Genomic DNA, 23,836 nt, shown 5'->3' on the forward strand with positions numbered 1-23,836 from the left:
GCTCCTCCTGCAACCAAGCCTCACTAATGGGTATAGTGTCAGAACTCCTTCTGCTGATCCATGCCCTAGGCTAATCCACCTTTCCTACAATTCTCCTTGCATTGAAATATACGCAGCTCAGAAGTAGATAGGTTAATTGAGTTGGCAAGGGTCTGGCAGATAGAGTACAATGTTGGTAAATGTGAGGTCATCCACTTTGGAAGAAAAAAATGAAAGAGTTGGTTATTATTTAAATGGTAAAAATACCAGCATGCTGCTGTGCAGAGGGACTTGGGAGTGCTTGTGCATGAATCACAAAAGGTTGGTTTTCAGGTGCAGCAAGCTATCAAGAAGGCAAATGGAATGCTGGAGGGATTGATTTTAAGAGCAGAAAGCTTATGCTACGACTGTACAGCGTACAGGTGAGGCCGCACCTGGAGTACTGTCTTCAGTTCTTGTCTCCTTACTTAAGGAAGGATATACTGGCTTTGGAGGCGGTGCAGAGGAGGTTCACCAGGTTGATTCCAGAGATGAGGGGTTAGACTATGAAGAGAGATTGAGCCGCCTGGGACTATACTCACTGGAATTCAGAAGAATGAGGGGAGATCTTATAAGAACATAAAATTATGAAAGTGATAGATAAGGTAGAGACAGAAAGGTTGTTTCTACTGGTAGGTGAGACTAGAACTGGGGGACATAGCGTCAAGATTCATGGGAGTAGATTTAGGATGGAGATGAGGAGGAGCTGCTTTTCCCAGAGAGTGGTGAATCTGTAGAATTCTCTGCCCACTGAAGCAGTGGAGGCTACCACAGTAAATATATTTCAGATAGATTGGATAGATAAGTTGGATAGATTTTTGTGTAGTAGGGGAATTAAGGGTTATGGGGAAAAAGCAGGTAGTTGAAGATAAGTCCATGGCCGGATCATCCATGATCTTATTGAATGGTGGTGTGGGCTTGATGGGCCAAATGGCCTACTCCTGCTCCTATTTCTTATATTCTTCTGAGCCACAGAGCCATACTCAGTGCCAGAGACCTGACAACTATAGCTTTCGTCTGCTAGGTCATCCCCCAACAGTATCCAAAGTGTTACTGAGAAGAATTGCCACAGGGGTTCTCTGCATTGACTACCTATCCCATTTCCTGCTCCTGATGGTCACCTATTTACCTGTGCCCTGTACAATGGGTGTAACTACCTCCTTGTATGTCTTGTCTCAGCCTCCCAAATGATGCAGAGTTCATCCAGTTCCAGCTCCAGCTCCTTAATATCCAAACAGTAGTGTGGATATTGGGTACAAGTTGATTAGGGAGTTAATATTGGCATGTGCTAAAGGTAATGCAGTCGTTATGGGAGATTTCAACATGCAGGTGACCTGGGAGAATCAGGTAGGTGCTGGACCCCAGGATAGGGAGTTTGTGGAGTGTCTAAGGGATGTATTTTTGGAACAGCTTGTGCTTGAGCCAGCCAGGAACGAGGCTATTTTGGACTTGGTGATGTGTAATGAACAGGGATTGATAAGTGATCTTGAAATAAAGGAGCCATTAGGAAGTAGTGATCATAACATGATAAGTTTTTATCTACAATTTGAGAGGGATAAGGGCAGTTCAGAGGTGTCAGTGTTGCAATTAAATAAAGGAGACTACGGAGCCATGAGGGAAGAGCTGGCCAAAGTTAAATGGGCGGATGCCCTGGCAGGAAAGACAGTGGATCAGCAGTGGCAGATATTCTTGGGGATAATACAAAAGATGCAAAAGCAGTTCATTCCAATGAGAAGGAAGGATTCAAAGAGGGGAAAGGGGCCATAGTGGTTGACAAAGGAAGTCAGAGATTGTATAGCATTAAAGAAAAAGAAGTATGACAGGGCTAAGATGAGTGGGAATACAGATGATTGGGAAAGTTTTAAGGAACAGCAGATCTTAACTAAAAAAGCAATACGGAGAGAAAAAATCAGGTATGAGCTCAGTCTAGCCAGGAATATAAAAGGGGATAGCAAAAGCTTTTTTAGCTATGTGAAGAGAAAGAAGATAGTTAAGAACAATGTTGGCCCCTTGAAGAATGAATTGGGAGAAATTATTACGGGAAACAGGGAAATGGCAACAGAATTTAATGCGTACTTTAGATCTGTCTTCACCAGGGAGGACACAAGCAATCTCCCAGATGTATGGATGGGCCAGGGTCATAAGATATCAGAGGAATTGAGACAGATTGACATTAGGAAAGAAGCTGTGATGAGTAGACTGGTAGGACTGAAGGCTAATAAATCCCGGGGTCCAGACGGTCTGCATCCGAGGGTTCTAAAAGAGGTGGCTCAGGAAATTGCGGATGCATTGGTAATCATTTTCCAATGTTCCTTAGATTCAGGATCAGTTCCTGAAGATTGGAGAGTGGCTAATGTTATCCCACTTTTCAAGAAGGGAGGGAAGGAGAAAACGGAGAACTATCGCCCTGTTAGCCTAACGTCAATCGTGGGGAAGATGCTTGAATCCATTATTAAGGACGAAATAGTGGCACATCTTGATGGCAGTAATAGGATTAGGCCGAGCCAGCATGGATTTACCAAGGGCAAATCATGCTTGACTAATCTGTTGGAGTTTTTTGAGGGTGTAACAAGGATGTTAGACGAGGGTAAGCCAGTGGATGTTGTGTACCTAGATTTTCAGAAGGCATTCGATAAGGTACCACATAGGAGATTGGTGAGTAAAATCAGAGCTCATGGCATTGGGGGCAGGGTTTCAACATGGATAGAAAACTGGTTGGCAGATAGAAAGCAAAGAGTAGCAGTGAATGGGTGTTTCTTGGACTGGCTGGAGGTGACTAGTGGGGTACCACAGGGCTCTGTATTGGGACCACAGCTCTTTATGATTTATGTCAGCGATTTAGATGAGGGCATTGAAAACTATATCAACAAGTTTGCTGACGATACTAAACTGGGAGGCAGTGTGACATGCGAAGAGGATGTTAGGAGAATACAGGGAGACTTGGATAGGCTGGGTGCGTGGGCAGATACTTGGCAGATGTCATTCAATGTGAATAAATGTGAAGTTATCCACTTTGGAAGCAGGAACAAGAGGGCAGAGTATTGTCTGAACGGTGTAGAGTTAGGTAAGGGAGAAATGCAAAGAGACCTAGGAGTCCTAGTTCATCAGTCAATGAAGGTGAATGAGCAAGTGCAACAGGCAGTGAAGAGGGCAAATGGAATGTTGGCCTTTATTACAAGGGGAATTGAGTACAAGAGCAAGGATGTCCTTTTGCATTTGTACAGGGCCCTGGTGAGACCACACCTGGAATATTGTGTACAGTTTTGGTCTCCAGGTTTGAGGAAGGACATTCTGGCAATTGAGGAAGCGCAGCATAGATTCACTAGGTTGATTCCTGGGATGGCAGGGCTGTCTTACGCAGAGAGATTGGAGAGATTGGGCTTGTACACACTGGAATTGAGATTGAGAGGGGATCTGATTGAAACGTTTAAGATAATTAAAGGATTTGATAGGATTGAGGCAGGAAATATGTTCCAGATGTTGGGAGAGTCCAGTACCAGAGGGCATGGATTGAGAATAAGAGGTCAGTTATTTAAAACAGAGTTGAGGAAGAACTTCTTCTCCCAGAGAGTTGAGGAGGTGTGGAATGCACTGCCTCGGAAGATGGTGGAGGCCAATTCTCTGGATGCTTTCAAGAAGGAGCTAGATAGATATCTGATGGATAGGGGAATCAAGGGATATGGGGACAAGGCAGGGACTGGGTATTGATAGTGAATGATCAGCCATGATCTCAGAATGGCGGTGCAGACTCGAGGGACCGAATGGTCTACTTCTGCACCTATTGTCTATTGTCTATAAATATGGTCCATTAGAAGCTGGTTGGATTTCCTGCACGTGTAGTTGTCAAGGAGACTGGAGCTGGAAACTGGATCCTGGACCCTGTCTTCCCATGTCCCGTAGGAAGTGCATTCGAGTATCCTGTATGGCATCCCAGTGCTCTAAATGTGCAATAAGAAAGAAAGAAAGAATAAATAATGAAAAAAATAAATCTACCTATGGCCTACACCTCCCCTTGCTGAAGTCTTGATGAATCAAACTTTCAACTCCACACTCACACAATAGCTGCTCCAAAAATGGGTATTCAGTCTTAGATGTAACTACTTCTTATTGGTTCTTGCTAAGTGCCTAATTATGCAGAATCCAATATCTCTCTGGGAACTGTGGCATGCAAACTGTGCCGACTGCCCTTGCTCGCTTCTTTTAAGCTCTCCCTCTACACATTCTGGTCTCTTCTCGGAACAGTGGCACACAAAACTTGCCAACTACCCCCACTGTTTCTTTTTATACTCTCTCCCTCTATGCAATCCGGTGTAACCTCAGGACTGTGGCGCACAAAATGTAAATGTTCTGGGGAGTAAAGGTAAGAAATATTCATTTAGAATCTTACCTACAATACCTGGCTCGACACACAGATTACCTCTTTGGTCCCCATAGTGGCCACTTCTTTCCGTAGCTACACTCATGATTTTGTTGCTGCACGTATCATAATTGAGATATTGCATGGTGAACATTACGGTAACATCTTTGTACATTTCCCTAAACTGTTACTTTAATAGATTGCTGAAACTAAACATATTCAGTTTTAGGTGCATTTATTCTTGTGATTAATATTAAGTTTGACCAAGTATGCTGTTTACTAAAAATAATCTATATTTACAAATGGCAAAAGTGAATGAAGAAACATGTACTTTGATTTTCTTCAAATTAATAGATTTATTTATTCAACCACACAGGTTGTACACACAAAGTGCATATAAAAATGAGATGTTGACCACCACTGTACCTGAAATTCAGCGAACAAATTTGGCTAATGTGGTCCTGTTGCTTAAGTCCCTTGGTGTTCAAGATTTACTCCAGTTTCACTTCATGGACCCGCCACCTGAAGATAATATGTTGAATTCTATGTATCAACTTTGGATCCTAGGTGCTCTTGACAATACAGGTAATTAGAAAACTATACAGAAATTTTTCTAAACTTTCATGTTCAAATGTAATTGTCATCCAGCCATTCACATGTATGCAGCTAAATGAAACAATGTGCCCCTGTAATTTGCAAGATGCAACATCAATACATAGTCTCACACAGCACATAGCACATATAGTTAAAACTGCACATACAGTCACAAGTCCCTGAACAGCCTGGTCTGAAGTTTGATGGTGTATGGAAACATGTTTCTGCAAGAAAGAGCACACAGCGGTGGCTCAGCCGCAGTCAAAGGCAATCCAGCTTGTAATCCAGGGAGTGAACACTGGAGAACAGCACTGATGGGTGAACCATCCTGCAGGAGCCGCCTAAAACCGGCACGGATTCCAATGCACCCTTTGCGCCTCTGTCTGCGCATCACCCGAGGCCATGCAATTCCCCCATTGTTGGTATCCACCAGTGAACTAATAATTAACCAGACTTGCAGTATTTTGTGTTATCATTGTCTAACAGGGTCTTGCAATCACAAGAAAAATGTTTAAGATAAACATTTGCACCATTTGCTGTAGCTGTAGAAGCTCCTGTGACTAAACGCACTGCCATCTTACCAGAAGAATAGAATGCACTGTTCAATACTTCTGTGGGAAAATAGTGTTTAACCAAAGAATTATGGATTTTGCCAAGGGTGTGCAGGTTTAGCAATGTGACACTAACTTGCCAGATCTGTATTTAACCTAGATATGTTAGTTGGTGTTTGGGAAATCTCTGTGGAAGATTTTAAGTACAAATTTAATTGGAGTTCCAGGGTTTAACCTTGGATGCACGAATTCCTCGATCTCTTTCAAACTGAGATGCTAGTGAGAGCTAAATTATATGGTTTTAGAATGAAGGAGCTATTGTTGTAATCCCAATGGAGACACTTCAGTTTTCAAGCCACTATTCTGAATCACAGTGGATTAAGACAGCTGAGTGAGTAAAGGGGTTAAATTAATAGGCATGTGGATGAAAGAGCCAGTGTTCTTGTTATTACTATCAAGTAAGATTTATAAGCCACTACTGTTAATGTATTTGCGTGCAAGAGACGATTCTTAAGATTGCTGACTTCTGAAATCATGTGATGGCTGAGTGTTAACTTCATCTTTCTTACCCTAATGGTGTGTCTGAAGATAAGACCATAAGACAAAGGAGCAGAATGAGATCATACAGCTCATTGAGTCTGCTCCACAATTTGATCATGGCTGATTCACCATTCCCTCTCAACCCCATTCTGCTGCCTTCTCTCCATATCTTTGACACTCTTACTAATCAAGAACCTATCAACCTTCACTTTAAGTATTCCCAGTTACTTGACCTGGACAGCCATCTGTGGCAATGAATTCTACTGAGTGACCACCATCTAGCTAAAGAAATTTATTCTCTGTTTTAAAAGGACGTCTTTTAATTTGAGGCTGTGCCCTCTGGTGCTAGACTCTCCCACTACTGGAAATTGAATACATGTTTGAGTTGAAAGATGACTTGGAGATAAAAGGTCCCAAATTCTTGAAAAGTATTAAAGAACTCTGTAGCAAATACATTCCCTCATACAGTGATAAAGAAGATGGAAAAGTGAGTAGCAGTACAAATAAAGCATTTTGAGCTTGCTGAGTTGCTATTAGTTTATTAATGTCTTGCGTACTGAGATACAGTGGAAAAGCTGCTTTGTGTAGTCTTTGATTATGTTGTCAGTGTAGATGGAGGGCGACTGGTTTGTGTGATGGACAGGGCTGTGTTCACAATTTTCTGCAGAATTTAGTGTGTGTTGCTTGAGATTTCCAGCATGTACAGAATCTCTTGTGTGAGTGACACTATAATGTCCAGTTAAACTTTCTTTTGAGTATTTTGAATATTCAGAAAGTAGATGTGCTCACTTTGGAAGTACTCTGCCAATTTTTCCATCTGATCTATTTAATTTTGATCACAAGACGCAGCTACATCACACGCTGGGCCACATCTTGACAGTGATTGGTGTTTTTGAATGCAATTGCAGTTATTAGACCATTTCCTCAGAAACAACTCATAGACTTGCAGGGGCCCATTTTATTACTGTTAGCAACAGATGGCAGCAAATTGACCACAATTTTTAGTCAGTTGATTCCATTTGTCATCCAGCAACAGGACCTGGTTTTGCACAGACTTAATAACATTTTGCAGGGGAGTAACCTCTCTGGTAGGCTAAAATTAGAGATCTCATTCATTTCACTGCATGTGTCAGCCTGATGAATGGCGAAGACGATTATTATTTCCAATTATGTATCAAATTATTTATAATTTTCATTGCCTTTTCATGAAGATGTGCAAGTTTCATTACTTTGTTAGATTATTAATTGTTTACATTAACTTTAACTATTTTTAAATGTCCCTGAATATCAGACAATTTATTGTTAATATTATTTTTATAGCTCTACACTTCAGCTGATTTACTAACTGTAAAGTTTTCCTTTGTTCTGGGGACTAGGCTCTGGATATAAACCTCCATGCAACGACACTTGCTAACTGACTGCTGTGTACAGAGGGCCAACAATGCTGGTTTTCTGCATCTTGCCTAGATGGTACAGGCTTGTGGAAATCACAGCTGGTGATCTAGACGATGGGCCAAGTAATTTTATTAATCTGCTATTTTATGTAGTTTTCTTTTATCATTATAGGCAGCCTGACTCCAACTGGAAGGATGATGGTTGAATTCCCACTTGATCCTGCTCTCTCAAAGATGTTGATAGTGTCATGTGACATGAGCTGTAGTGCTGATGTCCTTATCATTGTGTCAATGCTTTCGGTGCCTGCCATCTTTTATCGACCAAAGGTATGTGAGAGAATCTGAAATCAGTACTCTTTTAGAGGTGAAACCTACTTTTACCCAAAAGATGCAATATTAACCACCCTCTGCTTACTCTTCATGTTGTCTTTGTTAAACTGACTGCATTAACATTTTTATTTATTTTAATTTAGAGATGCAGCATGTAACAGGCCCTTCTAGCTCAACTACCTCACGCTGCCCAATTACACCCATGAGACCAATTAACCTACTATTTTTGGAAGCTGGGAAGAAACTAGAGTACCCTGTGGAAAATCACATGGTCACGGGGATAAGGTATAAATTCCATACAGACAGCGGCAGAATTGAACCTAGGTCACTGACGCTGTTAATAGCATTATGCTAACTGCTATGCTGCTGTGCTGCCCTGAATTCAAGTAATATTATTTAATACGTGAAACTGCGGAGGCTGTAATCTGAAAAAATAATCAAACAGCTTGACCCATTGAATTACTCCAGCTGTTTGCTTTTTGCTGCATGTTATTTTAACCCTCTCCTTTTAGATAAACTTTATAGAATTAATATAGAATGATCATAATCATGAACAGAGGGAACTTGGGGTTTAAGTTCAATTTCCCTGAAAGTGGCAATAGAGGTAGATAGAGTAGTGAAGAAGTCATATGGCATGCTTGCCTTCATAGGTCAAGAGATTGTAAAAGTTGGTATGTTATATTACAACTTCACAAAACACTGTTAGACACCACTTGGAATATTGTGTGCATTTCTGGTTGCTGCACTGTGGGAAGAATATGGTTGTGCTGGAAAGAGTGCAAATGAGATTCACCAGGAGGTTACCAGGGTAGGAAGACTTGATTTGTGGGGAGAAATTGGATAGGTTAAATTTGTTTTCTTGAAGGAGGCTGAGGGATAATCAGATGGAGAGGTATAATATTACTTGGGGCATAGATAGGGTAGGTAATTAGAGTGTTTTACTGATGGTAGGGGTATCAGAGATCAGAGGACACGGGTTTTAAAGGGGATTTGAGGGGGTATCTTTCTTTACAGAGAATAATTGATACTGAATGCAATCATTATGTTTCAGAGATATTTAGACTGGCATTTATAAAGGTAAGGCATAGAAGGATGTGAGAATAATATAAGGAAGTAGACTAGTATAGATGGACAAGAATGTCAGCATAGATGTGATGCGAAGGACTTGAAGACTATGATTTTGTAATGTTATGTTTGCAATTAGGAGCCAGTTGTTGGATCTGGTATTTGTTTGTATTGTTTAAAGGTTCTGTGGATTTCAAAACTACTTGAAGTAAGCTTCAACAAGGTCTTGGTTTGAATTTTAGTTTTAGTGACAAAATCTGAATCTGATCTGCTGTCCAAATCATTAACTGTGTGGTCCCTGCTCCCAAGCCAAGCTGACCCTCCTTATTTGAGGGTCATTCTATAAATACAATGAGACCTTGGCAATGTTACCAGAGCCCATACACCCAGGCAACTCACAACATTTTGATGACAGTTCACCAATGTCAGAATCCATTTTATATTTACCCCACATCAAAACAGTTTAAGTAGACTTAATTCAATACTTTTAGAAATTAATTAATTCTCACTGTAATGGAAACTAATTAAAACATTAAAAAACAAGTTACCTTTCCTTTTTTTTGTGCAATGTTTCATTAATGATTGCCTACTCCTGCTCTTATTTTTTTGTGTTCTTGAATGGTGAGCCAATTCGAATACTACTTACAACAATTGGCTCAGATGTAAATCTAAGGGAGTGAAAGCGAATACCCCTGGCTCCTGTTTCTAATTTGTCCTTCACTGGTCAAGTGAAGTGAGAATCTGACCTTTCATTCACATCTGACGTACCTATCTCAGTGCCTGGCCATAGCTGCCTGAGATGGCCTGTAAGGATAATCAGTATTTTTCTGCTTAGGTTTGGATAAAGGTAGTTGCTGACAGCCCATTAATTACAATACTACCACATTTGAAAATATACCATGCTTCTACTTCAAGGTTTGAGTGTCATATGCAATAATCCCTGGATTATTTTTATAAATTAATTTAAGAAAAAATAATAAATAGTGATTTTATTGTAATTTGTGTTTGATCTACTCAGGTCCTTTGACTATTTAGTAGTTTAAATGTTGATTGTTAAATCATATTAAAATATGATGATGGCCATCTTGGTTAATTTTACCACCTTTTGCCACTTTAATAGAAAATTTATTGTTCTGTTAAATTCAAAATGGTGTTTTTATATTTCTTTTTAATGAAAAGCTAAGACCTCCATGTTATCTTGCAAATGGTGTGTTGGACTTCAGATTATAGCATGATGCAACAAACAAGTATCTCTTTTCCTCCACACCTTTTAACCTTGCAGTTTCTGAGTCTGATCTTCAAATATTCTCAAATCCATCTTCCTATTCAAATTTAGACACCTGTTTTCCTTTTCACCATCCAGAACCACAAACTGCCTGTTAAATGTTAAGATGATTTATTTTGATTGTTTATTTCCATTTCATATATTACGATTGTGGCAGCTGTGTTTGCTGTGTTTTTTTCTTCTTTGTCTAGATATTACTGTATACTTTTGGCCACCTTCGGTGGCTGCATTATTTATTTCAAAATTTGGTGCACTATTACAAGGTACACTGGAAAATAAATATTTGAAGGTCACTGAAATGGATGAATTTTAGTGTTATTTTACCCTTACAGGTGAAATTAAGTTACTCTGAAATGAGGACATCCATTGTGCAAAAACTGGTATCTTGTTTACTTGTGTTTCCTTCTCATGATCTGTATGTATTTAAAATTCACAGGGCCGAGAAGAAGAGAGTGATCAGATGAGGGAGAAGTTTGCTGTGCCAGAAAGTGACCATTTGACATATCTTAATGTTTACCTGCAGTGGAAAAATAACAATTATTCTACTATTTGGTGTAATGAACACTTTATTCACGCCAAAGCCATGAGGAAGGTAATATAATAGTTGATTTTTTGCTGTATTAATTTGTGTACATTTTAATGGGTTATTTGATTTAATTTCTTTTTGTATCAGAAACAATAAGGCCCTACTTAAAAACTGGAAGTTGTATGTTGTATATTATTAGCTCTTTAAGAAGCAAAACAGCCCTACCCGCCTAATTGTTGTTGCTGACCGCTGACCTGACTATTCCATAGTCCTTACTAAAAAGTGATGGTTCATAACAGCACTGTTATCATCAGATTTAAATAAGTTTTTCTTTAGTTTTTAAAAAAAAATTATTCTGTTTCCAACTCTTTTCTGCAGAAACAAATATGCCTACTAGATTTTACAAGTTACTACTATTATTTAAAAATGGATAATTGTCCTCAATTTTTCTGCCTCAAAAGCAACTTTAATTGATTCTGTAAATAGAGAACTGATATGGGCCTAATGAGCTAAGGTGGTCCCCTATGTCTTGTGGAAATCTGCACCGAAGTAACCAGATGAATTTCATGTACTGGATCTAGTCCCTTTACTGCAATATGAGAAATGTCACAGAAAGCCAGGCTGGACTGTACAGGTGCTCTTGTACATTCCAGCCTGGACATGTCATAAGATTTGTGCTTAGTTCACTTATATGTAGCCTTTACCATTGATGTTTTTTTCCAGATAAGTACTAATGTATTTTCCTAACCAACATTCAATCAGATAATCCCCATCCATTTTTTTTTATTTCTATAAAGCATATCCATAGATTCTTTGTTATAGCATCGGTACAAGATCCATCAAATATACCCATGATTTTTGTATCTTTGTTCCTTGACTTCTAGTGCTATAATTGTAGGTTTCTTTGAATAAAACACACACTTTTACTATATCATCTAATATTCCTTAAATGTTTTACATCCTGGTCATTTCATCTCTCAAGTTTGTCCAGGTTACTTTGACATCCAACTCTAGTATTGGCTTCTTGTTTCTAATTCACCTGTTTGTAAATGCCTTGGTGTGGATCAATGTCAATAAAGTAATATTTTTGTTTTTTTTTCTTTTCTAAGTTGCCCTCTTTTTATTAGTCCTCCTGGTTCTCTACCATTGCAGAAATAATTTTTCCTTGGACACAATTTTATTCCAATATGCAAAATGGCACTTTTCCAAATTCTAAATGGACAGATTACAGTTGAGTCTTCGGGCACTTAATTTATGAATGAAACAAATGGAAAATGCTAAATATTGAAACTCTTGCTAGTGACCTGATTGGCCATTAATTTATGCAATGGTCAGAAATAATAAAGAATTTATGTTGGTTATATTAAACCTATTTCCAGGTAGAACTGTTTGCCATGAAAAGCTGAATGAAAACTGAAATTCTTTTGGAAGAATATGAGATCTGAAGTATGTGGTCAATTGTATGTTTCCCATGACTGTCTGGAGAAAGTCCCGTTAGATTCAGCAGGGAACAATTCTGTATTGGATAGCTTGTTGGGGTTGACAAACGAATGCCATGAAGCATGAGAGGAAGTTAAAGGAAAAAATATGTATTGAAAGTTGTATTGGATTCGGTAACTTGCCTCTCTTTTATCAAAGGTTCGAGAAGTTCGATCTCAGTTAAAGGATATAATGGTGCAACAACGCATGAATATTGTAAGCTGTGGTACTGACTGGGATATCATCAGAAAATGTATCTGTGCAGCTTACTTTCATCAGGCTGCAAAACTCAAGGTCAGAAAGCTGTGTAATATGAAGTATGCTCTTTGTAGGTTTTGATTGACCATCTCCTCACATCCCTCCAATTGATTCTTTTATTTTTGTCAGTGTGCAGTGTTTATGGCATTATCACTATTGCTATTAACTGCTTCTTACTTTGGCCTCTTGTGCACTGTATAAGGAGGAAGTATAGCATTTTGTGAGTTGCATCTTCTTTATGGGTAATGATTGTTCTGAAGTGAAGTGGTTTTTGTATAGTCACTTCAAAATAATCTACTATGTGAATTTTTAACATAAAAAATCATGCCTTATTTATCTGCCTATGGATAGGTGCTAAAATTGATTATTTCTTACTTTCATTTTATTGCGTATATCATAATTTTTCGATAATTTTGATCCAGTTTTATAGTTCTTGTACTATTCTTAGCCTATATTGTGTTCCATGCCATGTATTCTGATCATTTGTCCTCACCCACATTAACTCCAGAATTTCTCTGAGGCGACACATCTTTTATATCCTTATGCAGTATAGACTACCACTAAACTCTCCACTCCCATCAGATATTAACTTTTTCCTAATACTGCTTTAATGAGATGACACATTTTGATAGGAATTCAGTGACAAAGGACAGCCTTGTAGTCATCAGCATTTTATCTATGAGAAGTAAGTATCTTATTTTATCATTTGCTTTGCAGGGTATAGGAGAGTATGTGAATGTGAGAACAGGCATGCCGTGCCATTTGCATCCAACGAGTTCACTTTTTGGCATGGGATACACACCAGATTATATTGTATACCATGAACTGGTGATGACTTCAAAGGTAAGCTTAAGATAACAGTTTCTGTTGAATAAAAATAGCAAATTATTTTTTAAATACTGTAAATTATATGTAACACTCTTCATAGTTTGAGTGAATTTCAGTGGAAAATAAATGGGATTTCAGTAGCGAAATGCATATGTGTTTCATCCTAGCATCTTGTGGCTACCCTGAAGATCTGCAAGGCTGTATAAATCTCCCAGTAAATTTATATTTTGACGTAAATACTTGTTTCTCTTTAAAAATATAGTGTCCTGTATTTGATACTCTGCTTTAATTTTATGGGGAAATATCAAGACCTGCTTGTACAATTTTCTATATTTCTTCACAAAACCTGCAACAATTTCGGAATTTCTACATGATTGCTGAATTTACTAGGTGTTGTTTTTGGGAGTGCACTTCAGTGTCAAAGTTCAGTGTTGCAGCAATTGCCTAGTACTGTGTGGAAGATCAAATCAAGTAATGCAGGGGCAGCTTTTCTTTTCAGCAACAGCTGCAAGGACAAGCTAAGTTTCATTAAGTACACAAGTTCATTTGAAATCTTTTTTCTTATTTTAAGTGCATTTTGCTGTCTTGCTAATTAATAAAATAAATAATAATTTTAATGTCTTTAGTAGTTTTGGAATGTTTCTGTGTGATAGAAATATTAATTGTTTTAGCAACTGCCCAAGATGGTAAGGTGTGGCTTAGCATGATGTTAGTTGTTTTTCCCTGTAGCTTTATGGGTGAGGCTTGATCTGCCCATTCAGATGGTGGCATTTAAGCATACAAGATCTGCTGCTGCATGAGGTTTACCCACTTTCAGGTGCAAATCTGTTCCCAGTTTACAAGAGTGCAGCAAATAATTTGGTACATTAAATCTCCATTTTGGTAGGGTATCTATCTGATGCCGGCTGTGCAGAGAAGATCTGAGGAATGCTAATCACCAAGGTTACTTGAATGAATATAGTGGGATGACTTTACTTGTACCAGCTACTTTGTTGAATGTATAATCTGTGCTTTTCCTCAGCAATATGTTTTTGCCAGAAAATATTTGAACTTTGACTTGATATGTGATGAATTCAATTCTTTTTTCTAGGAGTACATGCAGTGTGTTACTGCAGTGGATGGAGAGTGGTTAGCTGAACTTGGGCCAATGTTTTATAGCGTTAAGCAAGCTGGTAAAACGCGACAGGTATGATGGGGTAAACTTAATGTTTTACAGTCAATTCAGTGTTTTGCAAAATAGAAACATGGTTTGTATACTGATGATTTGTTCTTTTTTTGATTACCTGTATAAAGCAGAAGATTTGTGTATTTTCAAAAAAAAAATTAAAATGGCTGTGATGATAGAGGAATGGTGGATTCTGGTGTTAAAATATGAAACTTTAAGACGCACGAAGAAAATGTTAATTGACATGTGGAAACGAATGGGATAATGAAAGACAGCACAGATGTATAAAGACATTATTTTTTGCTATCTTGATTGATTTCACTGAAATAATTGAGAGGATAGGAGAAGAAGCTGCAGTTGATGTTATGTTTTATGGTCTTTTAAAGGCTTTTGGCCAACCACTTAATATGCATTAAAAAGACAGTAACAGCTTAGATATAAAATTGAATAAGTGTCATGCACATAAATTTTGTCTCCTCTTTTAATGAAAGGTTTACTTGGAAGTAGTTCAGCTAAGGTTCACAAGGTCAAGAAGAGTCATCTTCCATGAGTGGATGCAATGAAGGTATTTCCCCTAGGTAGGGACTCCAAATCAAGGAAAAATGAATTCAGGCGAAGGGACCACCCACTTAGAACTGAGAGGACTAATTCAAAATTGGTCTTGTATAACCATGAAGGATTAATAAGTGATCTGGTGGTTAAAAATTCTCTGAGATGCAGTGAGTACAATATAATTCCAAATACAATTTGAGGATGAACACTATTAGGTCATAACGAGTGTTTTCAATTTAAGTAAGGATAATTGCAATGGCATAAGGGGGGGAGATGTCTAAGATGGAGCTTAGAGAGAGGTCAGACAAGGAATAGTTGAAACGTATTGGAAGATATTCAAACACCTTGTTTATAATGCTCAACAAGGGTTATCCTAATCGATTAGTGAGATTCCATGAAGAAAGAGGCCTAATCCATAGTTAACGAGGTAAAGGTTAATGTTAAATTCGAGTCTAGATATGTCCAAAGTGGCAAGGGTTAGTGCTAGACCAGTGGGTTGTGAAGTTTTTAGGATCTAGTAGCAGAAGACTACAAGTTTCATAAGTAGGAGAACAATGGATTTTTGGAGAAAACTTGCCCATAGTGTTAAAAACAAACTGGAAAGATTTTTATGGATTTATAAGCAGTAAGAGGGCAGAAGGGTAGCAAAGATGTGTGGGATCTCTAGAGAATGAGGATGGTGAATTAATAACAGTAGAAAAGAAACAGCAGAATAATTTTCTTGAAGATATGACCAGTTTCATAAGATGTCAGGCAGACTAATGTCAAATAATGAGGCAGAACTTCCAAAAGTCCCAATTACAAGAGTGGCAGCATGATAGAAGTTGGTTAAGGATTGGGAAGTCCTTAGAACTTGTTAGACAACAGACTGGTATTTCAAGGGAAGTGGCTGCAGAGATAGTGCATTGATTGAAAATTTTCATAACTTGCTAAACTACAGGAGGATAACAGAAAATTGGAAACCAATCTGATAGCCTTTTTCAAAAGAGGAGAAAGTAGGAGACAGGGAATTACAGGCAAGTTAATTTAACAGCTATTATTGGGAAGATGCTAGAGTCAAAATCAAAGCAGGAAGTAGCTAACCATTTGGGAGAATCAAATGTCATTTCACCTGGTCAACAATATTTCATGAAAGGTAAATAGTGTTTGACAGATTTGCTTGGCTTCTTATGGAGAGTCAATAAACGATGTAGTGCATTTACTATATACATTAATGACATGGAGGAAGGAACCATATGTAAGTCTTCCACATTTGCCAATGATACAAACTCATGTGGAAGGGCATGTTGTGCTGACAATAGTGTGACTCTACAATGGGACGTTGATTGAGTGAGTGAGCAAAAGACTGGAAACGGATTTTAATTTGGGCAACTGTGACATCAAAATTTAATGTGGGGAAGTGTGAGGTCAGCCACTTCAGCAAGGAATACAGCCTTTACCTAAATACAGTAGTACCTAGAGGCTGTATAAAGGAGATTCATCAGTCTCATTCCTGAGATGAGAGGGTTATCCAACTAAGAGAGACACTATAGTTTGATCCTGTATTCCTTGGAGTTTCGGAAGAATGAAAAGTGACATTTGAACATATCAGATCCAAAGAGTCTTTGACAGTGTACACTATCTGAAGTTTCCATTGGTGAGGCATAGCTACAAGAGACTGGTCATTTAAAACTGAGGTGCATAGACATTTTTTCTTGCAGAAGGTTGTGAATCTCTGGAATTTTTTGCCCCAGCGAGTGGTGCAAGTTGAATCATCATAAGTATTTGAAGTGGAGGTGGATAAATATTTGATAGATTAGTGAATAGATGGGTATGGTGAAATAAGACCACAAGATCATAAGATATACGATCAGAAGTAGGCCATTTGGCCCATCAAGTCTGCTCTGTCATTCAGTCATGGACTGATCCAATTCTTCCAGCCATCCCCACTCCCCTGCCTTCTCCCCATACCCTTTGATGTCCTAGCTAATCAAGAACCTATCTATCTCTGCCTTAAATGTGCCCAATGACTTGGCCTCCACAGCTGTTCGTGGCAACAAATTCCACAGATTTACCATCCTCTAACTAAAGAAATGGTACAGAAGAGGTGTCAAGGCCAGCATAGATCAACCATAATCATATTAAATGCATGGCAGACTTGGCCCAATGGCTTCTGTTTTTTGTGTTCTGTTTTATGTTTGTGGTTCTTTGGAATGCTGCATCCCGGAGAGTAGTGGATTCTGAGTCCCTGTATGTTTTTAAGGCTGGGTGAAAATTGTGGGCATGATAGAAATGGAAGATTATAGGGACTGAACAAGTAAATGGAATCAAGACCAAAAATAAGATTAGTCATAATCCTGTTGAATAGTGGATGAGGCTTGAAGGGTGGTATAGCAGACTCTGGCTCCTGTTTCTTCTGTTCTAATGACAGAAATCATCAGTGTTGTGTTGTTTGCTGTTATTAGATGGAAGATGTGCCTAGGAACTGGGGTTAGGATCACTGCCAGATATAATTATTGACATTTTGGACATATGTGCACAAAGTGCTAAATTAATATTTCCATTTAATGAGAAATATCTCAGAAATATTGCATACAGTAGAGGTTTGTGATTGTCAGTGCTATTCTAGTGAACTGAAATTTCTGATCATGACTTGTGGATCCAGTTTCTGTAAGATTTGTTTGAATCTCATTTTGTTTTATCTCTTCTTTTGATAGTCTTTTCATATCCTTATCCATAATATACAAACATGGTAACATACTTTTATTTTATAAATGGGAGGGGGTTGGGGTGGGGTTAACATTATACTTACAGGGCTTCTAGCCACTAGGTGGAGATATGGCTAAGCTATAATAACAGATCATTAATTTCTGGTACTTTGTCCTACCCTGTTTGGAACGTAGTTCATTTTTTTCAGGAATATTTTATTGTGCATTTTAATTTTTTTGAGGTTCTTACATGTAACCCCCTGGGTCGCCTCAGGCTGGCTCAGCTCGTTTCGTCTAGGGGGAGCAGCCTTCGGCCCCGCCAAACTGGGTAATCAGCTGGTGTGGATGCTGTGTCATGTCCCCGCCTCGCCCAAAAACAGACAGTACACCATATGCGATTAAATGAGTACAATTTATAAAGGTTACTATAACTAAGTGATTAATAACGATACAGTATATATGAAGAGAAAATTAAAGAAAAGGCGCCAAACTTATCAAAGTCCAAACCACTTCGTGCACAGCCGTTGGAGCTCAATTACTGAAGGCTTCTGGCCACCATTCGATCCCCTCCGAACTCCTCGACTCGCAGCTCAGGACCCTCCGAACTCCTCGACTCTCCAAACAGCTCAGGACCCTCCGAGTGGTCAACCAAGCACATCTAGCTTCATCCCCCCCCCCCCCCCCTTGGAGAATCTCCCGGCCTCGGACCCCCCTTTGGGGTCCAATCCTCGCCCAGCTTAGAGCATTGCGTCCTCTCTCTCGACCCCCTCGCGCCGATCTGCCCAAAAGCCCGTCAACAAAAGCTTACAGACTCAGAAGAAAGAACATTAATCCCCATTTGGTTTACAAAGGAATACCATTCTCGTTATCAGTAAATTAGCATTCCTGCTAGTTAACAAAAAGAAACCCTTTCCCAACAGTAACAAAGAAAAAAGAAGAAACCCCCTTTACACACATAAACCTGATCATTTATGCCAGTGCCATTTTTTGTTCTCTGTGAAACGACTTTGACCATTTTGACTTTTTATTATAGGGTTGTTGATTTTGCAATTTACCTTCCTATCCTTCTGTGAGTAGCACCAGTTCCTGCAATAGCTGAAATTTAACTTCCTTTTATATGGGCTTCCAGAGCTAACGAATCTTTTGAACCTGGAAAATATCCTCTTGATGATTATAACCGTGTATCTTAAGATCTCCCTCTTCCATTGGTCTGCCCAGCTTATTTCCATAAATCACCTGTTTTAAGTCTTGCCTTCATCTGAGAAGATGGGAGGGAGGTTGTGTAAACAGGATGACAAGTTCAATGAAGTTAACTTGATTTGGACAGGAGATCAGATGCTAGATTATATGGTTCTACATGTCATTACTGAAATACAGTACTGTACAAAAGTCTTAGCCATGTATTTATGGCTAGGGTACTACTGTAGTAATTTTAGGTATTGCACTGTACTGCTATTGCAAAAAATAAAACCCACAACAGACTTGATGACATATGTGAGTGATAAACCTGATTCTGATATAAGACCATAACAAAAACACATAGGAGTAGAATTAGGCTATTTGGCTCATTGAGTCGGCTCCGCCAGTCAATCATGGCGGATCTCTTCCCTCCAGCCCCCCTCCCCCCCTTCCCAGCTCCACCCCTCGGCCTTCTCCCTGTAACCTTTGATGCTGTGGCCAATCAAAAACCTATCAATCTCTGCCTTAAATACACCCAATGATCTGGCCTCCATAGCTGCCTGTGGTAACAAATTCTACAAATTCATCACCCTCTGGCTAAAGAAGTTCCTCTGCCTCTCTATTTTAAATGGGCACCCCTCTATCCTGAGGCTGTGCCCTCTTCTCCTAGACTTCCCCCATCATGGGAAACATCCTTTCCACATCTACCTTGCAACTGTCCACTCATTGGAAACGCCTGCATACTTCAGCCTCAGAGCCGACTAAGGTGCAGGTTGCTTCGGGGGCTTGGTGCTAGCAGCATCAAACCGAGCATAAAAAAGATGTAGCTCATCTGGGAGAGAGGCAGTGATGTTGGCAGCACCATTGTGCTTATCTTTTAAGTCTGCAGTGGTGTGCAGATCTTGCCAGAAGTTGTGTGTGTTGTTGGTGAAGAGTTGTGTCTGGATCTTGTCCCTGTATTGTTTTGCTGCCTTGATGACATTGTGTAGATCGATGACATATCATAGGAATTTGACATTGGAGTTTAACCAGATAAATAACAGGAGGAATGAAAATGAAACAAAAATGCATATGATTTAATTCTGAACTACAACAGAGCACTAGAAATACTCAGCAAGTCAGGTAACATCTCTGAAAAGGAAACTGAATTGATGTTTTTTGTTAAAGACCCATCATCAGAACTGAAATTAAGAGTATAGGTTCTACCTTTCATCACCATCATTCAGGAGTGAAACCAGAATAGGATTTGGGCTAGTTACATTGAAACAGAAAGGAGAGAAATCAAGTTAAAGTAGTAAAGCAGAATATGAGTTGCAGGCAGGCTGTTGTTATTTCTTTAAACCAGTAGTTTCATATATTTTGTTTTAGAATGGAGTAAAATCTATAATTTTTAATTATGGGTTTGGATCCTTAATGATGGTAAATCTCTCCCCTTTTCTAAAACCAATATATTAGAGAGAAAATTTGATGAAATAAAATTGGATAAATCATAGAAGCATGTAGCATTGATTTATTACATCTCTAAACTAAATTCAAAAATCATGGTCTTGTTCTTGTCATGATGCACAAGTTGTGCTGTAGTCAGCAAAGTATTGAAGAGGGAGACACTGAATATTTATTCTCCAGAGATCAGTATATAATATTGCAATGGCTGTTCTGTGCTTTAAAATGATCCTTGAATTATTATGCATTTTAATGATAATCAAAAAGGAGAATCGTCGACGTGCCAAAGAGGAATTGTCGTCTATGGAAGAGGAAATGGCTGTGGCACAGGAACAGCTTCGGGCACGGAAGGAAGAACAGGAAAAAAAGAATAGTCTGAACAGTGTGAGGTAAGGTTTATTTTATATTTACCCCTAAATCATTCTCTTGATGTTGTTTTGCAGTTTTGTTAGCAGTTTTATAATATTGAATGTGCATATATGCTTAAAAATGTAAGCTATCATTGGAAATTTCATTACACCCTCAACTGCAAATGAATTCACCTGTTTTAGTGATGTAACAGCATTGCTTTGGCTTAGTACATTTCATTTTTCCCTGTAATCTGTTTATCAACTCAACAGCATTTAGTATTTAAAATAAAATGTCAGGCAATCAAAATGCATTTGATAGCTTTATTTTCAAATAGAGGATTAAATCTTACATGGTGTGTTTTTTTAAACATATACACACCAGTACTTGTAATCCTCTTCCACTCTAATCTGTTGTCCTAAAATTGCTGCTTTGACTTGTCAAAATTTTCAGAATAGCTTGAGAAGATAAATGTCAAGTTGAGATTTCATGTATAGGCTTCAGGATTTGAACAGAGAGCTTTCAGTAAATGAATATTTGCAATAGATTTTTATGCATGATCTTCAGCATACTGCAAATTTTCTTAATTTTTTGGGAAAAATATATTGAATTTTATTTTTTATTTTAATGCACCTATTGGAAAAATTCTTATTTTTTGCCATCTTTTCAATTTTGTATCTACAGAGGGCGCCACAGTTTCACTAGTACACATGTAATTTTCAGAATCCCAAACAATTGTTTGGGATTGAATGCGCTTCTAAAACCAATGTGGGGAGGTGGGGGGTGTAATATTGGTTTTAATTAAGGCTTTTATTGTGTAGACTTTCACAAGGTACTTCACAAGAGACACATTTAACTGCAGGTGTCATACCAGCGACTATTTAGTCCAGAGCAAGATCCTTCAAAATGAGATGTGATTAATTTTCCTTTTGGAGATATTTTTGTAATTTTTGTAGGACGTATTGTGGAAAATTCTCTTTTAAGCAGATTTTGTGATATCTTCCATTTGGATACTCAGGACTTCAAGTTAACTTCTTATTTGAGAGATGGTTCTTCAGGCAAGCAAGGGGGAAGAACTATAAATGTATTGCAACATATAATAGGAGCTGTAGAGATCCTACAAGGATATCCTTACTGGATTTGCTGGATGCATTATTTTTCATTCTTATAAAGGAGTATTTTTAAAGATATACTTGTTATTATTTTGCAGGCGGAAATAGAATGATGACTCTGAAATAGGAAACACCATAGTCTTTAAAAACATGTTAGGATATAATCTCTTATTTTAGAGTTAAGTTTGTATTTCCTAGCTGATTTTTCTTAAATAAATTACCTTGATTTTACCATCTGAATTTATTTGTATGGAAAAGCCCTGGGAGCAGAAGATTTAGTTTTATTTGGAACAGGGCCTTTAGCCCATGACCTGTATAAATCTAATCAACACTCAATCTAACCCTTCCCTTCTACACAGCCCATAACCCCACCCATGTGCTTGTCTAAGAGCCTGTTAAATGCCCCTGTTGTATCATCCTCTGCCACCCCTGGTAGTGTATTCTAGGCACATATCATTCTCTGTAAAACAAAAAAACTATCTCTTGATATCTCCTCTAAACCTTCCTTCATTCATCTTAAACAGATGTTTTATGGTATTGATATTTGCAATCTTGGCACAAAGCCTGAAATCTACTGTATTAAATGCTGCACTAATAGAGTCAAAAAGCCCTACAGCACAGAAACAGGTCCTTCAGTCTACTTAGTCCAAGCTGACCTGGTTTTCTGTCTAGTCACATCTATCTGCATCAGGATCACATTCATGTTCCTATCCAAACTTATCTTGAATGTTACAATTGAACCCACTTCTACAGCTATTGCTGGCAGTTCATTCACACTTACACCCTTCAGATTCTCCTACAAACTCCAAAGAAGTGAATTGTTGGAGAACCAGAATGTTAGGAAATTAGTGAAATTGAGCCTTAAACCAAAATCTGCTGAAATATTTGACACAAATAAAATAGGAATTGAAGTAAACTAATGTTACAACTAGGTTTTTCAACTTGCAGAAACATATTACATACGGAGAATTGTTATATAGTTTATGAGAATGAATAATAGTCATCTAACTGAAAATGTACTGTCAAAGAGTCATAGAACTCTACGGCACAGAAACAGGCTCTTCAGCCCTTCAATTTCATATCAGCCTGGTCTTCTGCCTAGTTTATTCTACCTGCTCCTGGACCATAGCCCTCCATACCTCTCTCATCCATGTACCTATTCAAACTTCTCTTAAATGTTCAAATGAACTTGCATCTACCACTGCTTCAGCAATTTTTTGTACTCGTTTTTATAATTTTTTTACATCTTTTGTCATTTCATTTATTGAGGAAAACAATTTTTGTACCCAGAGCATAATTTTCTTTTGGCAGAGAAACCAAAAGTTTTGCTGACCATAAATATTGATCCAACCAATTACTTTTTCTAATTCTGTTACATGTGTATCACATGCTCTGCCTAGTAAAAATACACCAGGACGCTTAAATGTTCTGCTATACTTAGATTTGTTGTTTATACTTAATAAGTTGCTAATCTAATTGAGGTCATATAACTCTCTCTTGTGACTCTTGCTCTGTGTAGAGTTTGTGCCTGAATTCAGCACAACACTTTTTCCAGTTCTTTGACAAGTGCATCTTACATTGATATGGAATTAAATTAACTTTTTACCACGCATTGAATTAAGACTTACCTGACATTACTCTATCAATAACCTGCCTTTGTACTTAAGGCAAATGTAGTTAGTGTTTTGCACATTATGTATGTCCTTATTTTGAAATTAAAGGCAGATATTAATCCTCTTTAATGTGTATGCGAACTGCCTGTGACCTTAATATAGCAACTAAATACATGGATTTGTATGATATATTTTTGATTAAAAAAGATCAATAAGTAATAACTCAGTGTACAACCTAATTAATCAAATAATTTATTTGCATCTTAAAGCTATATGTCAGTGAGCCAAAAAATCTCGGACATTTCAGTGCTGACAGTAATGTTGATTGGAATTTCTTCATTTGGAATAACATAATTAAAAATCTGTGCCTTCAGTTGTTTCCCAATGATCCCACATTCAAATGCAAATATTGTTATTGTCAGGTGAGCTGATTTCATTTTCACCATGTAATATGGAGTAACCTGATTACTTTAAATTATGCAGACTACAGTATGAACCTAACAAAGAAAAGA

The 23,836-nt window shown here is 38.1% G+C and overlaps 1 protein-coding gene across 2 annotated transcripts in view; it reads left to right on the top strand.

Moving 5' to 3' along the window:
• The window catches only part of dhx38 (DEAH (Asp-Glu-Ala-His) box polypeptide 38), a 95,309-nt gene that overhangs the window by 60,548 nt on the left and 10,925 nt on the right, over nucleotides 1-23,836 (top strand). For both annotated transcript variants that reach the window (XM_059993119.1, XM_059993120.1), the window contains exons 20-26: nucleotides 4,752-4,960; nucleotides 7,627-7,781; nucleotides 10,571-10,726; nucleotides 12,299-12,433; nucleotides 13,115-13,240; nucleotides 14,316-14,411; nucleotides 20,519-20,640. In XM_059993119.1, coding sequence (XP_059849102.1) covers nucleotides 4,752-4,960; nucleotides 7,627-7,781; nucleotides 10,571-10,726; nucleotides 12,299-12,433; nucleotides 13,115-13,240; nucleotides 14,316-14,411; nucleotides 20,519-20,640 — 999 coding nt within the window. The remainder of the gene's footprint in view (nucleotides 1-4,751; nucleotides 4,961-7,626; nucleotides 7,782-10,570; nucleotides 10,727-12,298; nucleotides 12,434-13,114; nucleotides 13,241-14,315; nucleotides 14,412-20,518; nucleotides 20,641-23,836) is intronic.

Source organism: Hypanus sabinus, chromosome 17 (genome assembly GCF_030144855.1).
Source record: "Hypanus sabinus isolate sHypSab1 chromosome 17, sHypSab1.hap1, whole genome shotgun sequence".
NCBI classification, from domain to species: Eukaryota; Metazoa; Chordata; class Chondrichthyes; order Myliobatiformes; family Dasyatidae; genus Hypanus; species Hypanus sabinus.